This window comes from Panthera uncia, chromosome B1 (assembly GCF_023721935.1).
Source record: "Panthera uncia isolate 11264 chromosome B1, Puncia_PCG_1.0, whole genome shotgun sequence".
Taxonomy (NCBI): domain Eukaryota; kingdom Metazoa; phylum Chordata; class Mammalia; order Carnivora; family Felidae; genus Panthera; species Panthera uncia.
In genome coordinates, this window is record NC_064811.1 from 67,052,781 (window position 1) to 67,075,852 (window position 23,072).

The 23,072-nt window shown below is 39.0% G+C and overlaps 1 protein-coding gene across 2 annotated transcripts in view; it reads left to right on the forward strand.

The window, feature by feature from the left end:
- GPAT3 (glycerol-3-phosphate acyltransferase 3) overlaps positions 1-22,591 on the forward strand; it is a 61,144-nt gene extending 38,553 nt beyond the window's left edge. The window contains exons 3-12 of one of the 2 annotated variants that reach the window (XM_049630806.1): positions 3,752-4,022; positions 7,755-7,829; positions 8,352-8,441; positions 10,559-10,652; positions 13,023-13,138; positions 14,341-14,396; positions 14,920-15,005; positions 16,513-16,641; positions 17,126-17,205; positions 21,979-22,591. In XM_049630806.1, the coding sequence (XP_049486763.1) occupies positions 3,752-4,022; positions 7,755-7,829; positions 8,352-8,441; positions 10,559-10,652; positions 13,023-13,138; positions 14,341-14,396; positions 14,920-15,005; positions 16,513-16,641; positions 17,126-17,205; positions 21,979-22,075 (1,094 nt within the window). In that variant the 3' untranslated portion in view covers positions 22,076-22,591. The remainder of the gene's footprint in view (positions 1-3,751; positions 4,023-7,754; positions 7,830-8,351; positions 8,442-10,558; positions 10,653-13,022; positions 13,139-14,340; positions 14,397-14,919; positions 15,006-16,512; positions 16,642-17,125; positions 17,206-21,978) is intronic. The other variant, XM_049630807.1, reaches the window with a different exon arrangement.
- Positions 22,592-23,072: the final 481 nt, after the last annotated feature.

Consider the following 23,072-nt stretch of genomic DNA (forward strand, 5'->3'; position numbering starts at 1 on the left):
GCATGAGGGAAAAGCTCTTCTTTAAGGTGGGATGCCAGATAATACATGTGGAAGGAATGAGAAAATACCATTTTAGAATACACATAGTACCAATTTATTCAGGAAGGACCATTAATAGCTGCTAATATTGGGTGAAGGTTTGAAGAGCAGGATATTTCCATGGTCTCAAACATTTCCATAGTCTCAATATTTCCATAGTCTCTCCTTTATACATACTTATCGATAATAATTCTCCACTTACTAATCAAAAAGACAAAAATAGTAACTTTATAGTAGAGAAACCTGGTAATAACTATCTTAAACCAAGTGGTCAAAGGAACAGGTCATTAATCGTGGGACAGATATCACATGTTCCCAGTGTGATGCATGGAGGATACATCATTCATATAGTATTTCTGCCTAAAGTGTACAACATGCCTCTAACCATGAGGAGACATCAGATTAACCCAGATTGAGACCGTCTACAAAATAAATGGTTTGTAGTCCTAAAAACATCAATATCTTGAAAAACAAAGAAAGGCTGAGGAACTTTTTCATATAATTAGGACACACTACAGAGATGACACGTACATATCGTGTATGATCCTTGGTTGAATCTTGGGCCAGAAAAAATGATATGAAGGATATTACTGGGACCATTGTCAAAATTCGAAAAGGGCTGTACATTTGTACTAGTATTGTAGTAACGTCCACTTTCCTGATTTCGACAGTTGTACTGTGGTTAAATAAGTAAAACTTCATGTGTTGAGGAAATCAATGCTGAAATATTAGGGGTAAAGGGCATGATGCCTGCAATTTGTTCTCAAGTGGTCCAAGAAAAAGTATCATTTTACATATATCTAGAGATAGAACACTAAAGCAAATGTGACAAAATGTTAGCAATTTATGAATCTGGGTAAAGTGAACTATTGTTGCAACTTTTCTGTAGATTTGATATTATTGAACAAAAGTCTTCCTGAGGTATACCTGGAAGGAGAATTGCTGGGTCTTGGGCTACGAATTTTTTTAAATTTACTAGGTGGTACCAAATTGTTTTCCAAATTTTCACCAACACTGGATACTATTCAATTTAAAATTTGTATTAATCTTTATGGGTATGAAATAGCATTTCATTGTGGTTCTTGTTTGTGTTTCTCTGCTTATAGTGGAGTTGAACATCTTTTAAAATGTGTAGTCATTAAGGCTTACTCTTTATGAATTGTTTGCCACATGTTTTTAAAACTTTCTCTTATTTTTTTTTTTTATGTCTTCTCTTTTTTAAGTTTGTGTACTTATTTTGAGAGACAAAGTGCACGAGTCGGGGAGGGGCAGAGAGGGAGAGAGAGAGAATCCCAAGCAGGTTCTGCGGTGTCAGCTCTTACCCCAATGTGGGGCTCGAACTCTAAACCGTGAGATCGTGATCTGAGCCCAAACCAAGAGTCCGACGCTTAACTGACTGAGCCACTCAGGCACCCCTTGTATGTCTTAACATATTCTGGAAATTAATCCTTAGTCAATTAGATGCATTGTAGTCACCCACATACTTTTGAAAGAGGCTTAACAAGGAGTGCCTGGGTGGCTTAGTCGGTCAAGCATCCGACTTCGGCTCAGGTCATGATCTTACAGTTCGGTTCATGGGTTTGAGCCCCACTTTGGGCTCTGAGCTGACAGCTTGAAGCCTGGAGTCTGCTTCAGATTCTGTGTCTCCCTCTCTCTGTCCCTCCTCCACCTGTGCTCGCTCTCTCTTGAAAATAAATGAATAAACTTAAAAAGAAAGGCTTAACAAAAATATAAAATTGAGTTATATTTTATTTGAGCTCCACAAAATTAAGTAGGTCGGGGGGGCAGAGAGAATATTGCACATCAAGTGGATAAGCGCTGGGGGCTGGCTCCTCTTTACAGATCTCTCTCCTCGCTCAGTTAAATGAGGCAACTCAAACTTGAAATTTTATCTCTGGCCCCTCTAAAAAACATTATGTTTAGAAGGGCTGTCCACTTGTCTCCAGTGTGTTTCATTCTGAGATTTGCTGAATAGCTTGTTCTCCCTACTCTTCTAGAGGTATTTTTTTTTTAATTAAAAAAAAAAAAAAAGAAACCCACAAAAACCCTATATATTGCTAAATAATGAAATTCTTGCCCCGCTAAATATTGGTCAGTACTTGGATTGAGTAAGCTGCTCTGAGTGGTATTGCAGTGTTCACAGAGCAAGAGGGTAGTTCACCAGTGACACTGTCTTGGTTCATCCTCTAATAGGAATCAAATCCTTTTCAGAGATGGTGAAGAAAGGTTAAACCACTTAGACTTGATGGCTGGAAAAGATAATCTAATCATCTCAGAACTTGCTTTATTGCTCTAATTTAAGGTGATTAGTTTGCATGTTGGCAAAAACCAACCAAACAAACAAAAAAAAAACAAAGAAAAACCACCCAAAAAACCCAAAAGGAAAATCGTGTAACTTGAGTCCTGTAAGGAAACTAAAACTTTTCCCACCCCCTATTTTGTAAAGGAGGACACCAACTTAGGTGACTTTTCTGTTTATACAGTCACAGAGCCGTTTTTGTCCTAAACAGAACTTGACCTTGGACTCCAGGTCCTCTTTACTTTCTACTCCAGTGCCTTATGCTTCCATTCCTTCAAAAAACTGATATATCACCTCTTCATCTATGGATGCATGCACTTGTTCTCCAGGGGTTAGGTAATATAGCACTCTTCAGTCTCCTCACTGGTTTCCCAGTAAACTGGAAAGTGAGACAATCAAAAGGGATCTTCTTTCAGGGAATTTAACCTCTTAATCTCCATCTCAAAAGAAAAGACTTTTCTACTTTGGGAGGTAAATTCCTTTGCGGCACACCCCAGAGGGGCAATCAGATGGTCTTGTCACTGTGTGTGTAACTACTCTTTATTCAAAGATCTCATCTATGACTCTCACTTAGTAGTTAAACTGGGTGACAGTAGTCATTTTTTCAACTTATGAAATTTATGGTACCTTAAAAATCTTTGAATTATTTTCCTTATGGGAAATACAATTACTGTTTAAGGAGGAAAATCTAGTCGTATTGCCCAGAGATAACTGCTTAATGTGGCCTTCTTGACATTTTTTCTATGCGTATATATTTCAGAGTTAGATCGAACTATAGTTTTAGATCTTGCCTTTTTTCACTTAACATTAGAGTATTTATTAACTAGGGTATTTATTAGATGCATTATATCTCATTGTCTGGATCGATTATAATGGAAAATGCTACAGTGAACACTCTTGCCTACATTTCTGATTATCTTAACTATTAATATTAATGTTTCCATGAATTCAGTTCATGAACTTTGCTCACTTTTTCACAGGAGACTGATTTTCTTATTAAATAATTTTTGCATATTAAAGACAGCAGCCTTTTGCCAATTGTGGTAAAGACCTTTTGCCACTTTGCTTGCATTTTGGTTGTATGGTTTTTATCAGGGGTAAACAGAAGGTTTTATTTTCACACAGTCTAGTTCTATACTGGAGAGTTTGTTCGCTAGCGGTGTGGAGGGAGGAAATGCAACAAGAAAAAGGCTACTGAGGACCAGTAGTGAATTGAAGTCATTCGGTAGAGTCCATTTCATGCAGACTCAGTGATTTCACCTCTTTTCCCACTGTGGTTGCTTGTCTTTTATTTTTGAAATCTGCTTCGTGTTACCCATTAAATCTGTTTATTTGTCTTCTGTACAAAGTTGCCTCATTGGTCAGTTCTTGTGTCCTATGGCATTTTCTCATGTTCTGATGCTTTCTTTTAAGGTATTATCCAAAGAGATGAGTCACCCATGGAAAAAGGGCTCTCTGGTCTGCGAGGAAGGGACTTTGAGCTGTCTGACGTGTTCTATTTCTCCAAGAAGGGCTTGGAAGCCATTGTGGAAGATGAAGTGACCCAGAGGTTCTCCTCAGAGGAGCTAGTGTCGTGGAATCTCCTCACAAGGACCAATGTAAATTTCCATTACATCAGTCTGCGGCTCACCATGGTGTGGGTACTGGGCGTCATAGTACGCTACTGCGTCCTACTACCCCTGAGGTATGTCTCCTGCCCAGTAATTTGATGGTATAATTGGTTCGGCTTTCTTTTTAAATCATGTATATCGGGACATGTAAATCATGTCCCATGAGAGTAGTATGGTACTAATCCCACCCCTTCACACCTGCAAAACACCACCAAATGTGACCTCCACAGGAACATGTTATCTATTCTCCTTTCACATTTTTTCCCAAATGGAAGTGTTTTTCAGAATCTACTATGTATCAGTCTGGATCCATGTTGTTCTTTCGGTCATAAATAATTTGAGGATGGATAGAAAGGGAAGTAGAAAAAAGAAGAGAGAAGATTTATAGTTTTGGATTCACCAGAGTGTCAACCAAACTATAACTGCCTTTCTTTGCTAGTCTTTAGCAGTTCACAGTTGCCCAGGAGAAAAAAAAATTTCTGAGAGTGGTTACCACATGGGAGAGAGCCATTCAGAAGACTGAATTTGTTCCATCCAGTTCCATTATGATTACTCACTTTTCTCTTTCTTTCATTCTTTCTTTTTTCTTTCTTTCTGTCTTTTCTTTTTTCCCCTTCCCTTCCTTCCCCTTCCCTACCTTTCCCTTCCCTTTGCGGGGAGCAGAGAGAGAGGGAAAGAGAGAATCCCAAGCAAGCTCCATGCTGTCAGCACAGAGCTTGAACCCATGAACTGTGAGATCATGATCCGAGCCAAACTCAAGAGTCGGGCACTTAGCCAACTGGGCCACCCAGCTGCCCCTCACTTTCCTTATTAAAATTTCCCCCACCTGTGTCCCCTTCTGGTTCTAAGTTTGAATGCTGACTGAGGTAGGAGGTACCTTCAGGTCCAGTTTACTGGAACCACAGTGTGGAACATAAGATTAGCAGAAGTGACACTGCGCAGTGGGAAGGAGCATGAGTAGCCAAGGTGTATTCAGCATGGTGATGGGAGGTTGTAGGCATGTGTACCATTCACAATATTGCTATTGATCGTCTTGTTTGCTTTCCCTCGACACAGCCTTGGCATCCTCTCAATAGAGTTTTCCAGATAGTTGCTATCAGCCACCTTAAATGGGCACATGAGTTGAAACTTTTTTACCATCCCTCGGGTGGCCTATATTTGCCTCATTTAGGTCTATTACAAGAGTACAAAGAGTACAAAGGTACATTGTGTGTGTGTGTGTGTGTGTGTGTGTGTGTGTGCGCGCGCACGTGCCCATGTTGCCAGTTGGGGCATGGTTTGTCTTTTGGGAATCATTTCAGCTGTGATAACAAAGTGAAATTCAGGATTTCACATCTACTTTTCCTTCAACCTTAAACCGGTGTTCCCAAACTGGGGTTCATGTACTCTGAGCATGCACAAGACTATCCACTGGTATACATGCATGAACTTTTATTTATTAGAGATTTCTAGTCTATTTATAATTAGAAATTCCATTTATTGTTTTTTATTCTTTTTCTTTTAAGTTTTTTAATACTTATTTATTTTTGAGAGACAGAGTGAGACAGAGCACGAGCAGGGGATGGGCAGAGAGATAGGGAGGGGGACACAGAATCCAAACCAGGCTCCAGGTTCTGAGCTGTCAGCACAGAGCCCGATGTGGGCCTCGAATTCACCGACTGCAAGATCATGACCTGAGCTGAAGTTGGACGTTTAACTGACTGAGCCACCCAGGCGCCCCTATTCTGTTCTTATTCTTAAAAAGGAATGAAACTTCAATAAAGTAGAGTATATAGATTAGCTCTTATATCTCCACTTGTCCCATGAGTCATTCACTGTATCTAAGGCAACGTGGTAAAAAAGTGAGGATTTTGCCACACAGAGTATTTGAGATGCCCTCATTTGTTGGTTAGCTTTTGGCTGCTGTGGCTGCCAGCAAATGGTATTATGATTCTGTTATCTAGTTACATTTAAATAACACTCACAAACTAAAGAAATAACATAAAAGATTCTTGTGAAGAAAGCAGGTGTAGGATAATCCAGTAATGTAAGCACCCAGGAACAGGAAGAAATGGCAGAATTGAGACTCCTACTTAGTACATACTCTTCAGTGTGAAAGAATTGCTCTGAAAATGCTTTATAAGATGAGCTGTTGCTACAAAGTGAACACTCAAAAAGCAGACTGTGCTAAAATTGATTATGTTGATGTTTGCACAACTCTGTGAATAGGCCCCAAACCATTGAACCCTTTAAAGGGGTAAATTGTATGATATGTAACTTGTGTCTCAGTAGAACTCTTATAAAAAACAGGTTGTGACTGAAACCTTGTGTCATCTATGAGAACTCTCATGTTGGCTCTCTTAAATTGGAAAACAGAATTTTTTGGCCTGTTCATCAAGCAAATAAAAGCTTTCAATAGTTTTGAACCCAATTATGAAACATGTTAAAATGTAAGGCCCTTCTGACTTAATGTATAGGAAAAAATGATTGCCATTACAGCAGGATAGCAAAACGTTCTTTTAAAACTTTTGCATAATTGGTGAATGAGATTAAGCAGTGATTTAGTTATTGCATCAGTGCTGGCATGAAAATGTGGCATCGAAAGAAAATGGAATCTGAACTTCAAATTGTTCTGTCAAAAGGTCTTAAAATAAGACTTCAACAAGGTTTCACACCTTAAGAAGGTGTTTATAAGGAAGTCCCCCTTATTTTGAAAGATTTTAAATCTCAATTTTTTCTTTTTGGGTTAATCCTACTTACATTTCTAAAGGTGACTATTTTCTTTCTGAAGTGATTAGAATGTATATTAAAAACACTTTTCAAAACTGAGAAAGTGTCTTCGTGGAGATTAGATGTGAGTTACCACAAACATGCAAAGGGACAAAGGTCTGCATTAAAGGATTTCTACATGGTGATATAATTTGGTGTTCTTAATATGAAAGAGCTTTTCTTGCGATTTGCTATAAATTTTAAATTCCCTTGAGAAAAATTTGAATTGTACCTCCCTCCATCATGAAAAAACACAGAAAAACAAGTTACTTTCATACCTTTGGAAAATATTTTCTTTTACACCCACAGTATGCCCACCAGTGTATCCTGAACAGAATTAGATAACTCCTTTCAACCTGACGTGACTCCTTTATACAACATAAAACTTTTTATTATGTAAGATGTTAGTTAATATGAATATATTTTTGAAAATTAAAATAATTCTGAAAAGCAAAAGGGGCAAGCCTTTAAATTTATTCTTGTCACTAACCCACTTAACCCTTTGGTGATTACATGGATTGAATTTGATAGCTTTATAAATAAATTTCCAAGCCTTCTCTATGCATCTATCAACTAGTTATATGCTTGCTGTTGTTTTGAAAATGGTTATCATACTCTACATATTATTTTGAAATTAATTTTGCTTTTCTTTTCTCAAAAGTACCAAGGACCATTCTCCCATGTCAGAATCTATAGATTTACTTGATTCTTTTTTTTTTTTTAATTTTTTAATGTTTATTTATTTTTCAGAGAGAGAGACAGAGACAGCATGAGTTGGGGGTGGGGAGGGGCAGAGAGAGAGGGAGACAGAATTTGAAGCAGGCTCCAGGCTCTGAGCTGTCAGCACAGAGCCTGATGCAGGGCTCTAACTCACGAGCCGAAGTCAGATGCTTAACTGATGGAGCCACCTAGGCGCCCCTACCTGATTCTTTTTAATGGCACTGCCATACATGTTTCGCAACTTATTTACAATGTAATTATTTATGAATTTTCAGGTTATTTCCCTCTACTGCTGCTATTCAACTAACTTTCACATTACCTTTTCTTTTCTTTTTCAGGGTTACCTTGGCTTTCATTGGGATCAGTTTGTTGGTATTGGGAACTACACTGGTTGGGCAGCTTCCAGATGGCAGGTGAAATGTTTGCCTCCACCCAGCCATAAATAGGATCGTCCCTTTTCTTGGCCTTATCCTCATAAAAGAATATTTGATTCCTATGTATTGCATCAAATTTATGGCCTCATCACACTTATTAAGATTTTGCTTACTTCGTATTCATAGTCTTCATCTGATTTGCCACCACACTTTCATATAAATCCTAAGAAATTGTTTTTCAAAGGGGAAATGAAGAAAAGAAAATAGAGTGAGGGACTCAAGGAAACCACGAGAGTGTTATCATCTGGTCAGGCTCATCAGGCTGAGACCAGAGAAGCTTCAGCTAATCTTGGTCAGGCATTTATCATGATAGTCTAGTAGGGCGGGAGCTATTTTCCATTAGAATTTTGTCCTAATGCGTCAATGAGACTTTAAGAATTGAACTATGCTTATGTTTCAGAACACAGTATGCTGCTGTGAAGGAGCACATTGAAGTTTTTATTCTATTGTCTCTTAGCAGTGACCAGAACTGCACCATAAAGTGTTTCCTCTTTTTTTCAGCCTCAAAAACTGGCTGAGTGAACTGGTTCACCTGACTTGCTGCCGGATCTGTGTGCGAGCCCTCTCTGGTACCATTCATTACCATAACAAGTGAGTGTGTGCCTGCTTCCTTCTGCCTTTCTGTTCAGGAAGTCCAGCCCATGACTGACAGTAGCAGGTGGAGGAAGCAGATGAAATGAAAGTCCTTCCAATGTGTTCATTCTTGCTGCTTAGAGTGTCACAGACATAACAATTTTGCCCGAAAACCTTTTAAAAAGCCATCCATTTGCAGAAGGAACATAATAATAGACATGTGATGACACTTAAAAATTGGACAGGGGTGCCTGGGTGGCTCAGCCCATTAAGCGTCTGACTTTGGCTCAGGTCATGATCTCATGGTTTGTGAGCTTGAGCCCCACTTAAGGCTCTTTGTCCCTCCTCCCCCACCTCTCAAAAATAATGAAAAAACATAAAAACAAAAAACAAAAATTGGGCATTTATGGTGTGCAGCCAGGCCCGAGCTTCTCATAGGCCATCCTATGAGAGAGACACTGGTGTCCTGTTTTACAGGTGAAGAGCTGGGAGCCCTGGGATTGGTTGTCTAGGGTCACATGCCTGGCACGTGGCAGAGTCAGGTTGTGAACTGGGTCTGTCCATATTAAAAGCCATGAAGTTGACAGGCCTGTAGTGTGGAGGAAGGAGGACTGGCCTTCGAGTCTTGAGGCCTGGTTTCCAGTCTCAGTCCCGCTGCTTCTGAAATTCTGTAACTGAGCCTTGAGACAGAACACCCACACTTTGCTTCCCTCACCCCTAACTGTAGAGGGTAGGGGTAGTGGTAGCTAACTTGTTAGCTGATTGAAGTAATTTTGGTTGTTTTAATTACTTTTCTGTTAACTCAGTTTTATTTTTTTACGTTTAATCTCATTGTTTTAAAAGTTCTCTCTCTCTCTCTTTTTTTTTTTTTTCCCTGACTGGGTCTTTCTGTCTCATTTGTAGAAGGGAAACACTTTCTCATTTGGCTTTACCATGTGTTACCAACATTGAGAGGCCCCTTAAGTTTCTAAAATTACATGATTTTTTCATTGAGCTGTGAGTTTTGGGGTGAAAAGTAGAAGAAAATGCTTTGATAGAACTGTGATCAAGAAGAGATACTATCTACAGAAAAGGTGCTTTAATTACATAGAGAGTTCGTAACTTATTATATATAGAATTACTTCTAATTTTATTTATTTATTTATTTTTTTAACGTTTATTTATTTTTGAGACAGAGAGAGCATGAACGGGGGAGGGGCAGAGAGAGAGGGAGACACAGAATCGGAAACAGGCTCCAGGCTCCGAGCCATCAGCCCAGAGCCTGACGCGGGGCTCGAACTCACGGACGGTGAGATCGTGACCTGAGCTGAAGTTGGACGCTTAACCGACTGAGCTACCCAGGCGCCCCGAATTACTTCTAATTTTAAAGAAAACATGCTAAAGTTGTTATGCATTTGGTTGCCTTTCTTCTTTGTATAGGGCCAACAAAAACTACTTTGCTTCATTAATATCAAATACTGGTTGAACTTTAAGATAAAGGTCGGCAAACTATGGGGCTGGAGGCCAAATGTGGCCTGCCATCTGTTTTCTGTAAATAAAGTTTTATTGAAACTTATTCATTTATATATTGTCTGTGACTGCTTTTGTGCCCAAATAGCAGAATCCGGTAGTTTTGACAGGGATTGGCTGGCTTGCAAAACCTAAAATATTTATTATGGCCCTCAGTAGGAGAAGTTACCAGCCTCTGCTTTAGGGGGATAAGTGGGAGGAAACTATAGTAAATTTACTTTTTGGGTCATTGTGAAGCTACTAAAAGTGATGCATTTAAAGAGTGGAATAATATGAAAATACTTACAAAATATGTGAAACTTACATATCACAATATTAAAGTTGTGGAATCTTTGTAATTCAATCTACTATTTTTAAATTACTTTTTCATTATAAAAGGAAAATATGATCATTACAAAAAAACAATGTAAATATATATAAAGGGAAAGTCATGGGCCCCTTCTTCTCTATCTACTTTTACCCCACTCCCATCATACTGCCTAGAAATAACCTTTTAAGATGAGCCCATATACTTTGAAACTGTACTTTTAATGTACTTTTTAAAGTAAAATAGGATGAATCTCTACATGCTGCAGAATAGTGGCTCTTTTCCAGGGTATAGTATTTACCACTGTTTGTAATTGCAGACAGTACAGACCCCAGAAGGGAGGCATTTGTGTTGCCAACCATACTTCTCCAATAGATGTTTTGATCTTGACAACAGATGGATGCTATGCTATGGTAAGAGCAGCTCATTGATAGTTCAAGTAATTGCATGATTTGTGGATTGTTCAAACTTTTAATTTATTTTGGCACAAATTAGAAAGTTTTATATTAGAAAGTGACTCGGTTATACTACGATAGCTGTATGAATTATATAACACATTAAATGAGGACTATATGGGGCAAGAAAAAGAAAGAAAAGAGCCATTATATTTAAGGTAATAGAAAATTGGGGACACTTGGCTGGAGTATGAGACTCGGTGGAGTGTAAGACTCTTGATCTCAGGGTTGTAAGTTCCAGCCCCACCTTGAGTGGAAAGATTACTAAAAAGAAAAAAAAAATCTTTAAAAAATAAAAATGAATAAATGGATCAATCTCTTTAAAAAAAAAAAAGATGGTAAAAAATTTAGCTTAGTGAAATATAGACATACATGAACTTGATAGGAATTTACAAAGTTGACTTCATCTTGCTTCTAAAATCCCTGCAATGTTCAATAACACTTCAAGACATTAAAGTCTTTCTCCTTAGAGCTGTGCAAATCCCTTACCAGCCAATTAGTTCTGTCTTCCTTCAGGGAGTCATATACAATTAAACAAGCAAACAAAAAAATCAGACTTTTTAATGAAGATCAGATGAGAAAGACAAATATATATATAACACATTGCCTTTCTCTGTCAATAAGTTCAGATATACGACTCTTGTGCAAACCGCATTTTTTTTATTTATTTAAAAAAAAAGTTTGTTTAATGTTTATTTATTATTGAGAGACAGAGCATGAGTATAGGAGGGGCAGGCAGAGAGAGAGGGAGACAGAATCTGAAGCAGGCTCCAGGCTCCAGCTGTTACCACAGAGAGCCCCATGTAGGGCTCAAACTAAGAAACCAAGACATCATGGCCTGAGCCAAAGTCCAATGCTTAACCAACTGAGCCACGCAGGTGCCCCATGCAACCACATTTAATCTTTAAGTTGTGGAGCTTGTTCTAAATCCAAGGAAGCTTTAACTACTTCTAGGAAAAGACTTATGGGAATTGGTGGTTCTTAACCTTTTTTAGGTTAGGAATCAGTTAATAGTTATGTACTCTTTCTTGAGAAAAACAATGACATACATGTGCATCATACAAGCACAATTTTGTGCATAATTTCAAGATGTTTATGGCTTCTTAGAAAGCCCATGCAAGGACCTTTATGTTAACAATCCTTGGTAGACCCCAGTACAGTTCTGGGTGTATGACAGTTCCTTGCGTTTATGTGGACAAGCATATTCACATGTATTGTATGTGACCTTCCCTGTAATGCAGTGGGATTAAGGCTGAGATTTTGTTATAGATGAGAAAGCAGAGGCTCAGGCATTTTAACCAACTTACTTAATTATGACTTTGTGTTTCTGGGACCATATTTGTTCTCTGTCCCTGTCAACAAAAAGTTGAATAAAACTCATTTGTGACTGAGGGCCTCAGAATTTTGTTGGCTTTTTATTGTTGTAACTGCAGTTATAATATTAGCCAAAGTTTAGAAAAGCATAGAGCCTGCTAACTTTCCATTGGGTTGAGTGATATGTTGTACAACTGAAACTAGGGTGCCATTGTGTGTCAACTATACTCAAATTAAAAAAAAATTAAATTAGACAAAAACAAAAACAAACCAAAACCAGAACCCCAACCAGTATCTCCTGGAAATCATGCCTTATCAGTCATAGAGATCAACCTTGCTCTTTTCCCAGCTGCATGATACTCTATTGCATATATGTACCATAGTTTATTCATCTGATTTCTTAAAGTTTGAATATTTAGGTAGTTTCCAGTATCTTGGAATTACAAATAATCTTACAATTAAGACCTCGTGTATATGTATTTTCATCTTGTTGGAGGTATATCTTCAGAGTAAATTCCCAGAAGTGGGATTACTGAGTTGAAGGGTAAATGTGTATGTAGTTTGGATAGATACTGCCAAGTTTTCTTCTGTGGGTGTTATAATCTCCCCCATCTCAGGCAATGTACGAGTGCCATTTTCCATAGTCTTGGCTCCGAGTGCATTGTTAAGCTTTTGAGTCCTTGTCAGTCTGATGATTGAAAAATGGTATTTCAGTGTAGTTTTAATTTGCATTTCCCTTATCTTGACTGAGTTGAAAGACCTTTACTTTTTAAAGCTAGATTATAACTAGTGTAGGAACACAGTTTAAATTCAAAGGTGCTACTAAAGAACACTTTTTGCTTATATCTGGCCATTCATATCTTTTGATTAGACTAAGAACTTCAGTCAGTAGAAGAAGGCCAATCTTTTCTCTTGGTGGGGAATACGAACTTACTGGTACTTTAAAAAAAAAAAAAAGCTTTCTTTGCATATCTGTGCCTTTACATTTTTCTTTTTTTCTAATGGTACTTCTAGGTTGGCCAGGTTCACGGTGGATTGATGGGAATTATTCAGAGAGCCATGGTGAAGGCTTGTCCGCATGTCTGGTTTGAACGATCGGAAATGAAAGATCGACACCTGGTCACTAAGCGGTAAGCAGAGACATTGCTCGGTGTTCTTTGGGGTAACATAAAATCTGATAAATCTTGGCTTTCCTGCAAAGACAGCAGAGCAGTACTAAGGATTAAACCTAAAATATATGGGGTTTTCTTTGTGGTTGACTTTTTTTTTGCTGAATCACCTGTCTGAGCTACATTCTTAAAAATTTGAATTCTGTAGTCATAGTGGGTTATAGGATGAGATTAGAAGTCCCATACATTTTGTATTGCTGTGGTTTAGGTATAGTCCAGTCACTGAATTTTCAGAATTAAAACTTACTACCACGAAAGTTAAATAATTGGTAACTGTTTGCTGAGTAAATAGATGGCTGATTGTTTGCTGAATGTCTGTTATCATTTAAATCCATCAAGAGACTGGCAGAGCTAATGCTCTTTATGGAACAGAAGAAATCTCTGGGGCTTGGGATTGAGAGGAGCTATCAGAAGCCTTTGTTGGGAAACAACAGCTTTTTGCCTGAGGCCTTTAAGTGAAGGCCGTCTGGTTATTGCTTCTAGAAACTTGAAGGTAGGGCATGCTTTTAAGAGTAAGCTGAAAAGTACTTGTTGAAATCTGTTGAAAGTTAGTGAAACCATTCCCCAGTTTGAGATTATTTAGAATGGGACACGGGTAGCTGTAATTTCTCTCTCTCAGTCTTACCAGTTTCTGGTGAGCAGTTGGGAATATAAAGCTGGCTGCAGGGGAGACAGGACCTAAGCCTGGAAGAACTTCCATCGTTCTCAGCTTTCTGGCATCTCTATTACATATCACAGGAAAGCTGAGCCTGACTCATTTAAGGAATTTCTTTATACTCAATGGCCATAAGCCTGACAGGTCCAGTGATCAGTATTCTCATTTTTCAGATGAGGAAATATAAGTACATGGAGAAGGGTACAAACTATATGACACGGGGGGCTCCAGAGCTCATGTCACATGACTGCCTAGCGTTCTATTTTAAGAGTAGGCAGAAGGCACTGAAAACTGCTCACTTTGAAATGAGAGAAATTAAAATAGTACAGATAGCATTATGCTTTTTAGAAAGGGTCCAACTTGAGTTTTTCCCTTTACTTATGTCTTATTTTTCCCCCTCCTTATTGCTATACAATTATATCTGTGCTAGTGGAGTGTAAACACCAAAGTGGATTCCCACCTCTATTTTTATAAAGGTAGCATTCTGATCCTTTATTTTTCTTCACAGACTAAAAGAACACATTGCTGATAAGAAAAAATTACCCATATTAATCTTTCCTGAAGGTAAGAAGGGTAACTGCCTACCAAGCTATAGTTGATACCAACCAGCACCAAAAGTATGTGAGGCATCGGATTGTTCTAGAAGTTCACTCTTAGTCCAGATCTCTGCTGTCCTATAGGAATGGGATGGCCTTCTCTGAGCCAATAATCCCTTGCTTTCTTTTGACATTTGATGGAAGGCATGGTGCCTCTTTGATCTTAAAAGTTATTTCTGGGTAATGAACTTGTACAGGTAGTGTTCCTAATTTTTTCAAGTATTTTTTCAAGTATTAAAATTATCACCTGTTGTGCAAAAGTTTTATCTCCAGAGTATTTAATAACAAAGTAAAAGTTTGTCTTTAAACTTGCTTAGAACTGTTGAGTTACTTAATTAAGCAGGGATTGATTTGTGAAATAAGAGTAAACTCCAATTTTGCTAGGATTTGAATATTTTATTTTGTGTCAAAATAATTCCTTTTAAAAATTTGTTTGAAAGAGAAAAACTGCCTTTAAAAATAGTCACCATACCCTTTTCTCCCTTCTGCAGGGACTTGCATCAACAATACTTCAGTCATGATGTTTAAAAAGGGAAGCTTTGAAATTGGAGGAACCATACATCCAGTTGCAATTAAGGTAAAACAGATATACCCCCCCGCCCCGAGGCTCCCAAAAGGGGAATGACTTGGTAACTTTATTTTGATATAACTTCAGTGTTAAAATCTGTAAGAATAACAAGGGCTTGTACACTCTTCCCCCTGCCCCAGCTTTATTGGAATATAGTTGACATATAACGTTGTGTAAATTTAAGGTGTACAATATACAGTGTTATTAACTATATTCACCATGCTGTGTATTAGGTCCCCAGGACTTGTTTATCTTAATAACTGTAAGTCTGTTGTCTTTGACCAATATCTCCCCAGTTCCTCCACTGTGCCGTCTCTCCTCCTCAGGCCCTGGTAACCACCTTTCTAATCTTTGTTTCTGTCAGTCCAGCTTTTTTAGATTCCACATATAAATGAGGCTATACAGTACTTACCTTTCTCTGTCTGACTTATTTTACTCCTCATAATGCTTTCAGGGTCCATCTGTGTTGTCACAAATATCATCTGTATACACACACACACACACACACACACACACACACACACCACATCTTTATTCATCTGTTGACATACACTTAGGTTGTTTCCATATCTTGGCTATTGTGAAAAATATGCTGCAGTGAACATAGGAGGGCGGATATCTCTTCAAGATCTTGTTTTCATTTTCATTGGATACATACCCAAAAGTGAGGTTGCTGGATCATATGGTAGTTCTAATTTTTGACTTTTTGAGGATGTTCTCATATGCTGTTTTCTATAGTGGCTGTACTGATTTACGTCCCCACCAGCAGTGCACCAACGATCTCTTTTCTCCACATCTGTTTTTCCTTTTTGCAAATCTGTTTTATATCCTGGGATTCTGCGTGAGATGTAATTGAAGAAAAGGATTGGTAATTTGCTGCTAACCCAGAATGTTTAGAAACCACAACTTTAGTTAAACTTTCTCAGTTTGTAAATTGAGTCTCAGAGATGTCGTGTAATTTGTCTCACGGTTATACCGTTACTTGGTGGAAATATTGTGCTGCCATTATGTTAGAGATATTTAGCCAACCAACATATTCTAAAGACCTGTTGTGTATAAGGTCTTCCTTAAGGCATTTGTATACTCTTTATTCAGATTCACCAACTGTTTACATTTTGCCCTGTTTGCTCAATCATTCTGTCTCTATTGGTACATATACAGACGGGTTCCAGGGGACTATGTACCAGGCATTGTATTACCTGAGGACACGGTAATAAGCAAAAGAGGTACTGTGCCTACTTTTGCTCAATTTCAGTGAAGTGGGAGACAGATACTGAAGACTCATGTGGATAACTCTCTTATTGCAGCACTCTGGGGCTCTGGTCAGAGGAGTTAGCTGGCTTGGTTTACTTTTTTGATCATTTCTATCAAGCAAAGTAGCTTCTCTTTCTCTTGGGGTTCAGTAGAGATGTTTGGCCTGTCGCCTCGGAAACACTAATGTGGATAAGCCATCACTTAGTTCATGACTGCAATGTTTTTTCTTTCTTTTACTTCTTTTTTTTTTTTTTTTTCCCAGTATAACCCTCAGTTTGGGGATGCATTTTGGAACAGTAGTAAATACAACATGGTGAGCTACCTGCTTCGAATGATGACCAGCTGGGCCATCGTCTGTGACGTGTGGTACATGCCTCCCATGACCAGAGAGGTATCCATAGATAACAACTGGTCTTTGGTGCTTTATCCAGTCAGATCCAGGGGAGAACACTTTTCCCTGAAAACCTGGGTGCCTGCCTTCCTCACAGTAGCAAGAGCTGGGCTTCCTTTCTGCTTTCTCAGCAAACGAGTCATTTAAAACGAAATGTATTTTGGCTGTCTTCAAGTCAGGCTCTTTTATATTCAGAAACTCTTTTCCATAATGGTTTTTATACTTGCTGTTGGTTTAGCGAACCTACAAATATTATGGAATGTTACATATTGGTAAGGCTAATAATATAAGTACACGATAAAAATTAAACATTACAGCACTGCATTTTCTTGGCAGACCAAATGATATTTGCTATGATTGAGAACAGAACTGAGCTAAAAGGTGACTCTTACATTTTAAAACAAATCTAAATGATTGTGAGATATTTTAAGAATTTTTTGAAAACTCTATTCCCAGGATGTACTTGTAATTTTCTTTTCCCCAGGAAGGAGAAGATGCTGTCCAGTTTGCTAACAGGGTTAAGTCTGCTATTGCTGTGCAAGGAGGATTGACTGAGCTTCCCTGGTAAGAAATTTTTTAGATGTACTATCATTTCTTTTTCGTTAAAAAAATCACTTTTATTTTGCATTATTTATCTATTTATTTTTAGAAGTGTGTTTATTTTGAGAGAAAGAAATAGTGAGCGAGCGGGGGAGAGGGAGAGGGGAAGAAAGAATGTCGTACACAGGCTCCACGCTCAATGCAGAACCTGACATGGGGCTTAATCTCATGACCCTGGGATCATAACCTGGGCTGAAATCAAGAGTTGGACACTCAACCACCCAGGCACCCCCCAAAAAATCGTCTTTAGTAATGTCATTTATTGTGCTAGCTAGCCAGAGGTTTAGCTGAAAGAGCGGTTTACTTAAATACCAATGGCTTAAATAAGGTAGAAGTTTATCCCTCTTGCTTAAACACAGGCTGCACAGGCTCGTATAACAGCTCATTCTGTATCCCATCCTCAGTGTGCTTCCACTTTCGGGTCCAGGCTGATGGCTTCAGGGCTATTCCATGTGTCCAGAAAATGGCCAGTAGGGAAGACTTAAAACAAGGACACCCCTCTCATTATTACCATTATAGGTTGGACCAGCCACTTCCATTTGTATCCATTGGCTAGAACTCAAGTAATATGACAGCAACCGCAAAGAAGGCTGGAGAATGCCGTCTTTGTTCTGGAAGGCCATGTGTCTAGCTGAAATTTAGCATTCTTTTACTGAAGAAGAACGTGAGAATAGATTTGGGGTTGGAGAACGGACCCTGGGAGCAAGGGGCAACTTATAGGCTTGTTCATATTTAATGCTAGCTATAACTAAATTAGAGAAAACTTAAAAACTTGAAAGGAAATAAGTGGAATATTTTAGTTATGGAAACTTTGGATTTAATTTTTTCTTTATTTGTTTGAGGAAGGTTGTAGGGGAGTGTAGTAGTCTGCTTGGGCTGCCATAACAAACTACCATACATGGGGTTGACTTAAAAAACAAATCTATTTCTCACAGTTCTGAAGGCTGAAAATCTGAGATTGGGGTGCCAGTAAGGTCGGTTTCTGGTGAGAGCTCTCTCTCCCTTTTGGCTGGCAAATGGCCGCCTTCTTGCCTTGTGTTCACACAATCTCGTCTTTGTATGAGTATGGGGAGAGAGAAGCGAGCAAGCTCACAGGTGTCTCTTTTTATACAGACATTAATCCTATCTTGAAGATTAGTGACCACTCTTCTGACCTCATCTAAACCTCATTACCTCCCAAAGGCCCCTTCTCTAAATACCATCATATTGGAGGTTAGGGCTTCAATATATGAATTGGGTGGCGGGGGGGGGGGGGGGGTCGGGAAGGCATAAACATTTAGTCTGTATCAGTGAGGGTTAACTATATACCTACATTATAGTGGGAGATTAAATTCTCACACACACAGACATTATGTTAGCAAGCTTGCATAAAGCAGTTCAAACTTTGGGGCACCTGGGTGGCTCGGTTGGTTAATCGTCCACTCTTGATTTTGTTTCACGTCATGATCTCATGGTTCATAAGTCTGGGCCCTGTGTTGGGCTCTGTGCTGATAGTGCAGAGCTTCCTTGGAATTCTTTCTCTTTATCCCTACCCCCTTCCCCTGCTCTGCCTCTCTCCCTCTCTCTCCCCCACCCCCAAAATAAATAAAAAATAAACTTAAAAAAAACCAGTTCATACTTCAAATCCTGTAAGTTTAATAAAGTCCCTCTGTTTATCATTTTTGGTGTTTTGAAAACACTGCATGAAAAGTTCACCTAAGGCAATTATAGTTATGTTCTAGGAGCAGGATTTGACTGAGTCAGGTTGTCAGCCAGTTCAGCTAACTGCAGAGGGACCCGGGACTGCTCAGGAATTAGCCTCTGGAATAAGGGCTTGCTGGGTTCTTATACTCCTTTATGCAAAGGTGGGGAATGTCTCTAGAATATTTTATCCATTCATATACCTTGAGTACAACCAATTTCACCCAAGAAACCTGTTTCTGGCGTCTGTTATGCTAATTAGGAAGGCAATCATTTCTGTAGTGAAAACCCATTTCTAAAATTCATTATGTGAATTAACAAAGGTTGGGAAATTGATGGGAGACAGAGATAGCTGATGCCTTATAGTGACACCTTTGGAGGGTGGTCTTCTAATTAAATGCCTGGCTGATCATCCCCAGAGTATGAGTTCTTGATTTAGGGCAACTTGACTGGTCCTAAGGCCAGGACTAAGGTCAAGACAGGTTAAAACTAACATTTGTATCACACTACCTAAGCTGAAATAGGTGAAACTAAATTACAGACATCATAATATCATGAAATGACAGGCTTACACATGTCCTAGTTTATCAATGCCCTAGTGAATCCAAGTTCACTCTGGATCTGGCTTCCTCTTTCCTCATTGTTTTCAGTTCTTTACTCTCCTTCCTCTCACCTGACATCAAAGCCCTCCTCCTGCCCTGAAGCCATATGAAAATCTAGGAGTTTGGGATCAGTAGCCTCAGACACCAAAGAAAGGAAGAAAGTCTTGAAAGACAACAACCTAAGGAAGTCAGCCACAGGACAGATCCCAATCAGATTGGCTTAAAGAAAATCTGTCAGATTTTGAGAATTTTTCAATTTCCTTTTATTGGGCCATATGCAAGGCTCACTGCCTTTTCAGGTGTACCTGTCATTCACACACTGAGTATGAATTAACATGTCTACATGGCTTTTTTCCTAGATTAAATGAGAATTCGGTTGTATCATCTTAAACAGGTTTTTACATATGGTTGCTGCTATCCTTAGGAGCTCAGGTCTGCTGCCATTGCAGAGGGGAACTGGGTAAAACTTTAAAGTCTCTAGAGGGGGCAGGTCACAGTTGGGGTGCTCAGAGCTGTGTGTGATACCTGGGTGCTTGGGATAGTTGCATCAAAATAATGTCAGGATGCTCAAGGGCAAATGTTTTTAACTGTTTTGTCAGTTTTGGCTTGGACCTTAGGAAAGAAAGAAAGGCTTTTCTTCTGCCTCCCCCCCCCCCCCTTAGTTCCTACTATTCAGAATTCACATCAGTGCTATGAATAGTTAGAGGCAGCTCTTCTGGGTAAAAGAGGCTTTGGGGGACAATTCTGGGGAGCTAATAACAATTTATAACTTTGTTTCATGGAAATTTCCTACATCTGAGCCCCTGGAAGATGGGTGGACTTTAGTCTGTTTTTAAGTTGAGGACTCACTGGCAGGCTGAGTCTTGGTTTTGACTTCAGAGGCCAAAACATTGCAGTGGTTCAGGCGGGCGTCTGTTTGTAGGTCAAGTTCTGTCCTCATGGCAGAGTTTACAGGCTAACCTGTGATCCATTCATCATCATCAGAAGGCACTTGGTAAACATTTGTGTTTAACTGGGTTAAAATTAAACAGGTACCGTATAAGGTAAGCAAGTTCACCATCTATGCTCTTAGGAGTTAAAATCAAAAACATTAGATTAAGAGAGAGATCGTGGCCCCTTATAGTCCAGTTCTCCTCTCAGAGCTTACAGTTTGTTGTTCCTTTGTGTTGACCAAAGAAGGAAAGGCATGCAGAGTCCTTATAACCCAGGCAGCTTTGTGTTTTCACCACCGTGGAGAGAGTTCAAAGATTCACAGACTCTGAATTAAGGAATGCTACTTACATAGGCACTAACTACTGGTTAAATGCAATTTATGATTTTGTTGTTCGTTTTTATTCTGAGTCTGTTTTGTAATATGGGAGATCATTAATGCTTGAAATATGTAGTGCTTGGAATGAAAATACAACTTTTCATTGTATTTTCCTATGTCTTTCCCATATTTTCTATGTATTTTCCATATGTCTTCCTATGTAGACATAGGAAAGAAAGGAAGAAAGGCTTTGGTTTGAATAATGATTAACCCACTTATCTTTAAGGAATTTACCCGTACATACACAGTACCCTCACCATTATTTGAGTGTACCTTAAATTTTCCATATGGGTTTTCTAGTAAGACATAGGTTGATTGGATGAAAGAAAACAATACTTTGCTTTCCTTGCAGAAAAAGACAGGCAAACAATCCTAGTTTTAATATAAAGTCCAGGGGCGCCTTGGGTGGCTCAGTTGGTTAAGCATCTGACTTCTGCTCAGGTCCTGATCTCTCAGTTTGTGAGTTGGAGCCCTGCATCTAGCTCTGTGCTGACAGCTCAGAGCCTGGAGTCTGCTTCAGATTCCCTGTCTCTGTCTCTGTCTCTCTCTGCTCCTCCCTGCTTGCAATCTGTCTCTCTAAAAAATAAATAAACATTTAGAAAATTAAAAAAAAAACATGTAAAGTCCAAATATTGAATATAGCAACCCTAACTTCTTAATTTTTTTTTTCCAGTGGTCATTCATTTTTGAGAGAGAGACAGAGTGCGAGTGGGGGAGGGCAGAGAGAGAGGGAGATATAGAATCCTAAGCAGGCTCCAAGCTCTGAGCTGTCAGCACAGAGCCCAACGCAGGCCCGAACCCACGGACTGTGAGATCGTGACCTGAGCCTAAGTCAGACGCTTAAAAGACTGAGCCACCCAGACGCCCCTAGCAACCCTAACTTCTAAAAGGAAACTGAGTGGAGATATTATTCTATATTTTAATTAAGCATCAGAGAGATCGTTCCTTCCCCAGAGTAACACACATTTAGTTAACGGTAGAACAGAGACTGAAATCTTGGTCTTTCTGCTTCCAAATCCCATGTGCTTTGCCCCATTGTTGACCAGCCACTTAAAGTGTCATGGCACCACACAGTGTGTGTTAACAGCAAATGCTTTTAAATCATTGCTGGGAATATCTTTTATTTATTTGCCTTTCTATTCCCAGGGATGGAGGGCTGAAGAGAGCAAAGGTGAAGGACACCTTTAAGGAAGAGCAGCAGAAGAATTACAGCAAGATGATTGTAGGCAATGGATCTCTTTGAATCAGACTGAATCCCACCCTGGTGATAAAATTTGGCTTACCAGAACCAGCCCCTAGAAATGGAATGTGTTGTTTTTGGTGGGGTGAGAGGGAGAGTGGAGTATTGTTTTGGTTTACTGTTTTTGTTTTTTAATGTTAATCTTTTCTATAGGATGAATTGTCTCTACCTCTTTACGCCAGAGGCAGAACCCATCTGGGGCCCTTTTTGGCTTTTGTTGTCATATCAATAGCCTCATGAATTATAAGGTAGTTTACTGACTTTAAACAGATTCTGTCTTGTGTAAAATGATGAAGTCATTGTTGATTGAATGAAATATTTGTACAGGAAAAAGTGCTTCTAAAACACTTTTGGAACTCACTGTGTTTGGAACTTGTTGATATGGCAATTCTCAAAAAAAAATCCCCCAGGCTCTTTTGATGATTTGTTTTCTCACTCCTTCTCACCACCCCGCCCCTCCGCCAATCACTTAAACAGTGGGAGTACACATCAGTTCAAGGTTACTGCCAGGGTTGTGTTCCACTGCAAGGTTGAAAAGAAAAATGAGGATCATATTTAGGAGAAAGGACAGATTTGTGGCCACTTGATCTGAAAGTTGAAAGCAAATGTAAATATTTTTTTACTAGTGTGTTAGAAGAGAAGTATTACTTGGTGAGCTTTACCGAAGAAAGGTGAATGCAGGTTACTGTGTGTGTGCACTTGTATGTAGGCAAGTTTTGAATAAACAACTTTTTAGCTGGCCACTGGTGGTAAAGCTTTAAGGTTTCCTTGTGGTTACAGTAGAGATCTATACGTAGTGCCTCTCCCATTTACGGATTTGTTTGATTTTGTACCGAAGCATATTTTCAAACAGGAGGAGGCTTTAACAACAAAAAAATCACTTTGTCTTCAGGGGAGGTATGAATGAGCCAGGCGTGTGTGCTGCTCCTCACCCTCTACCCCTTTGAGGTTTATTTCAGGATGTTCCCAGTTTTTTAAACAGAAGAATGAGTGGTAAAAT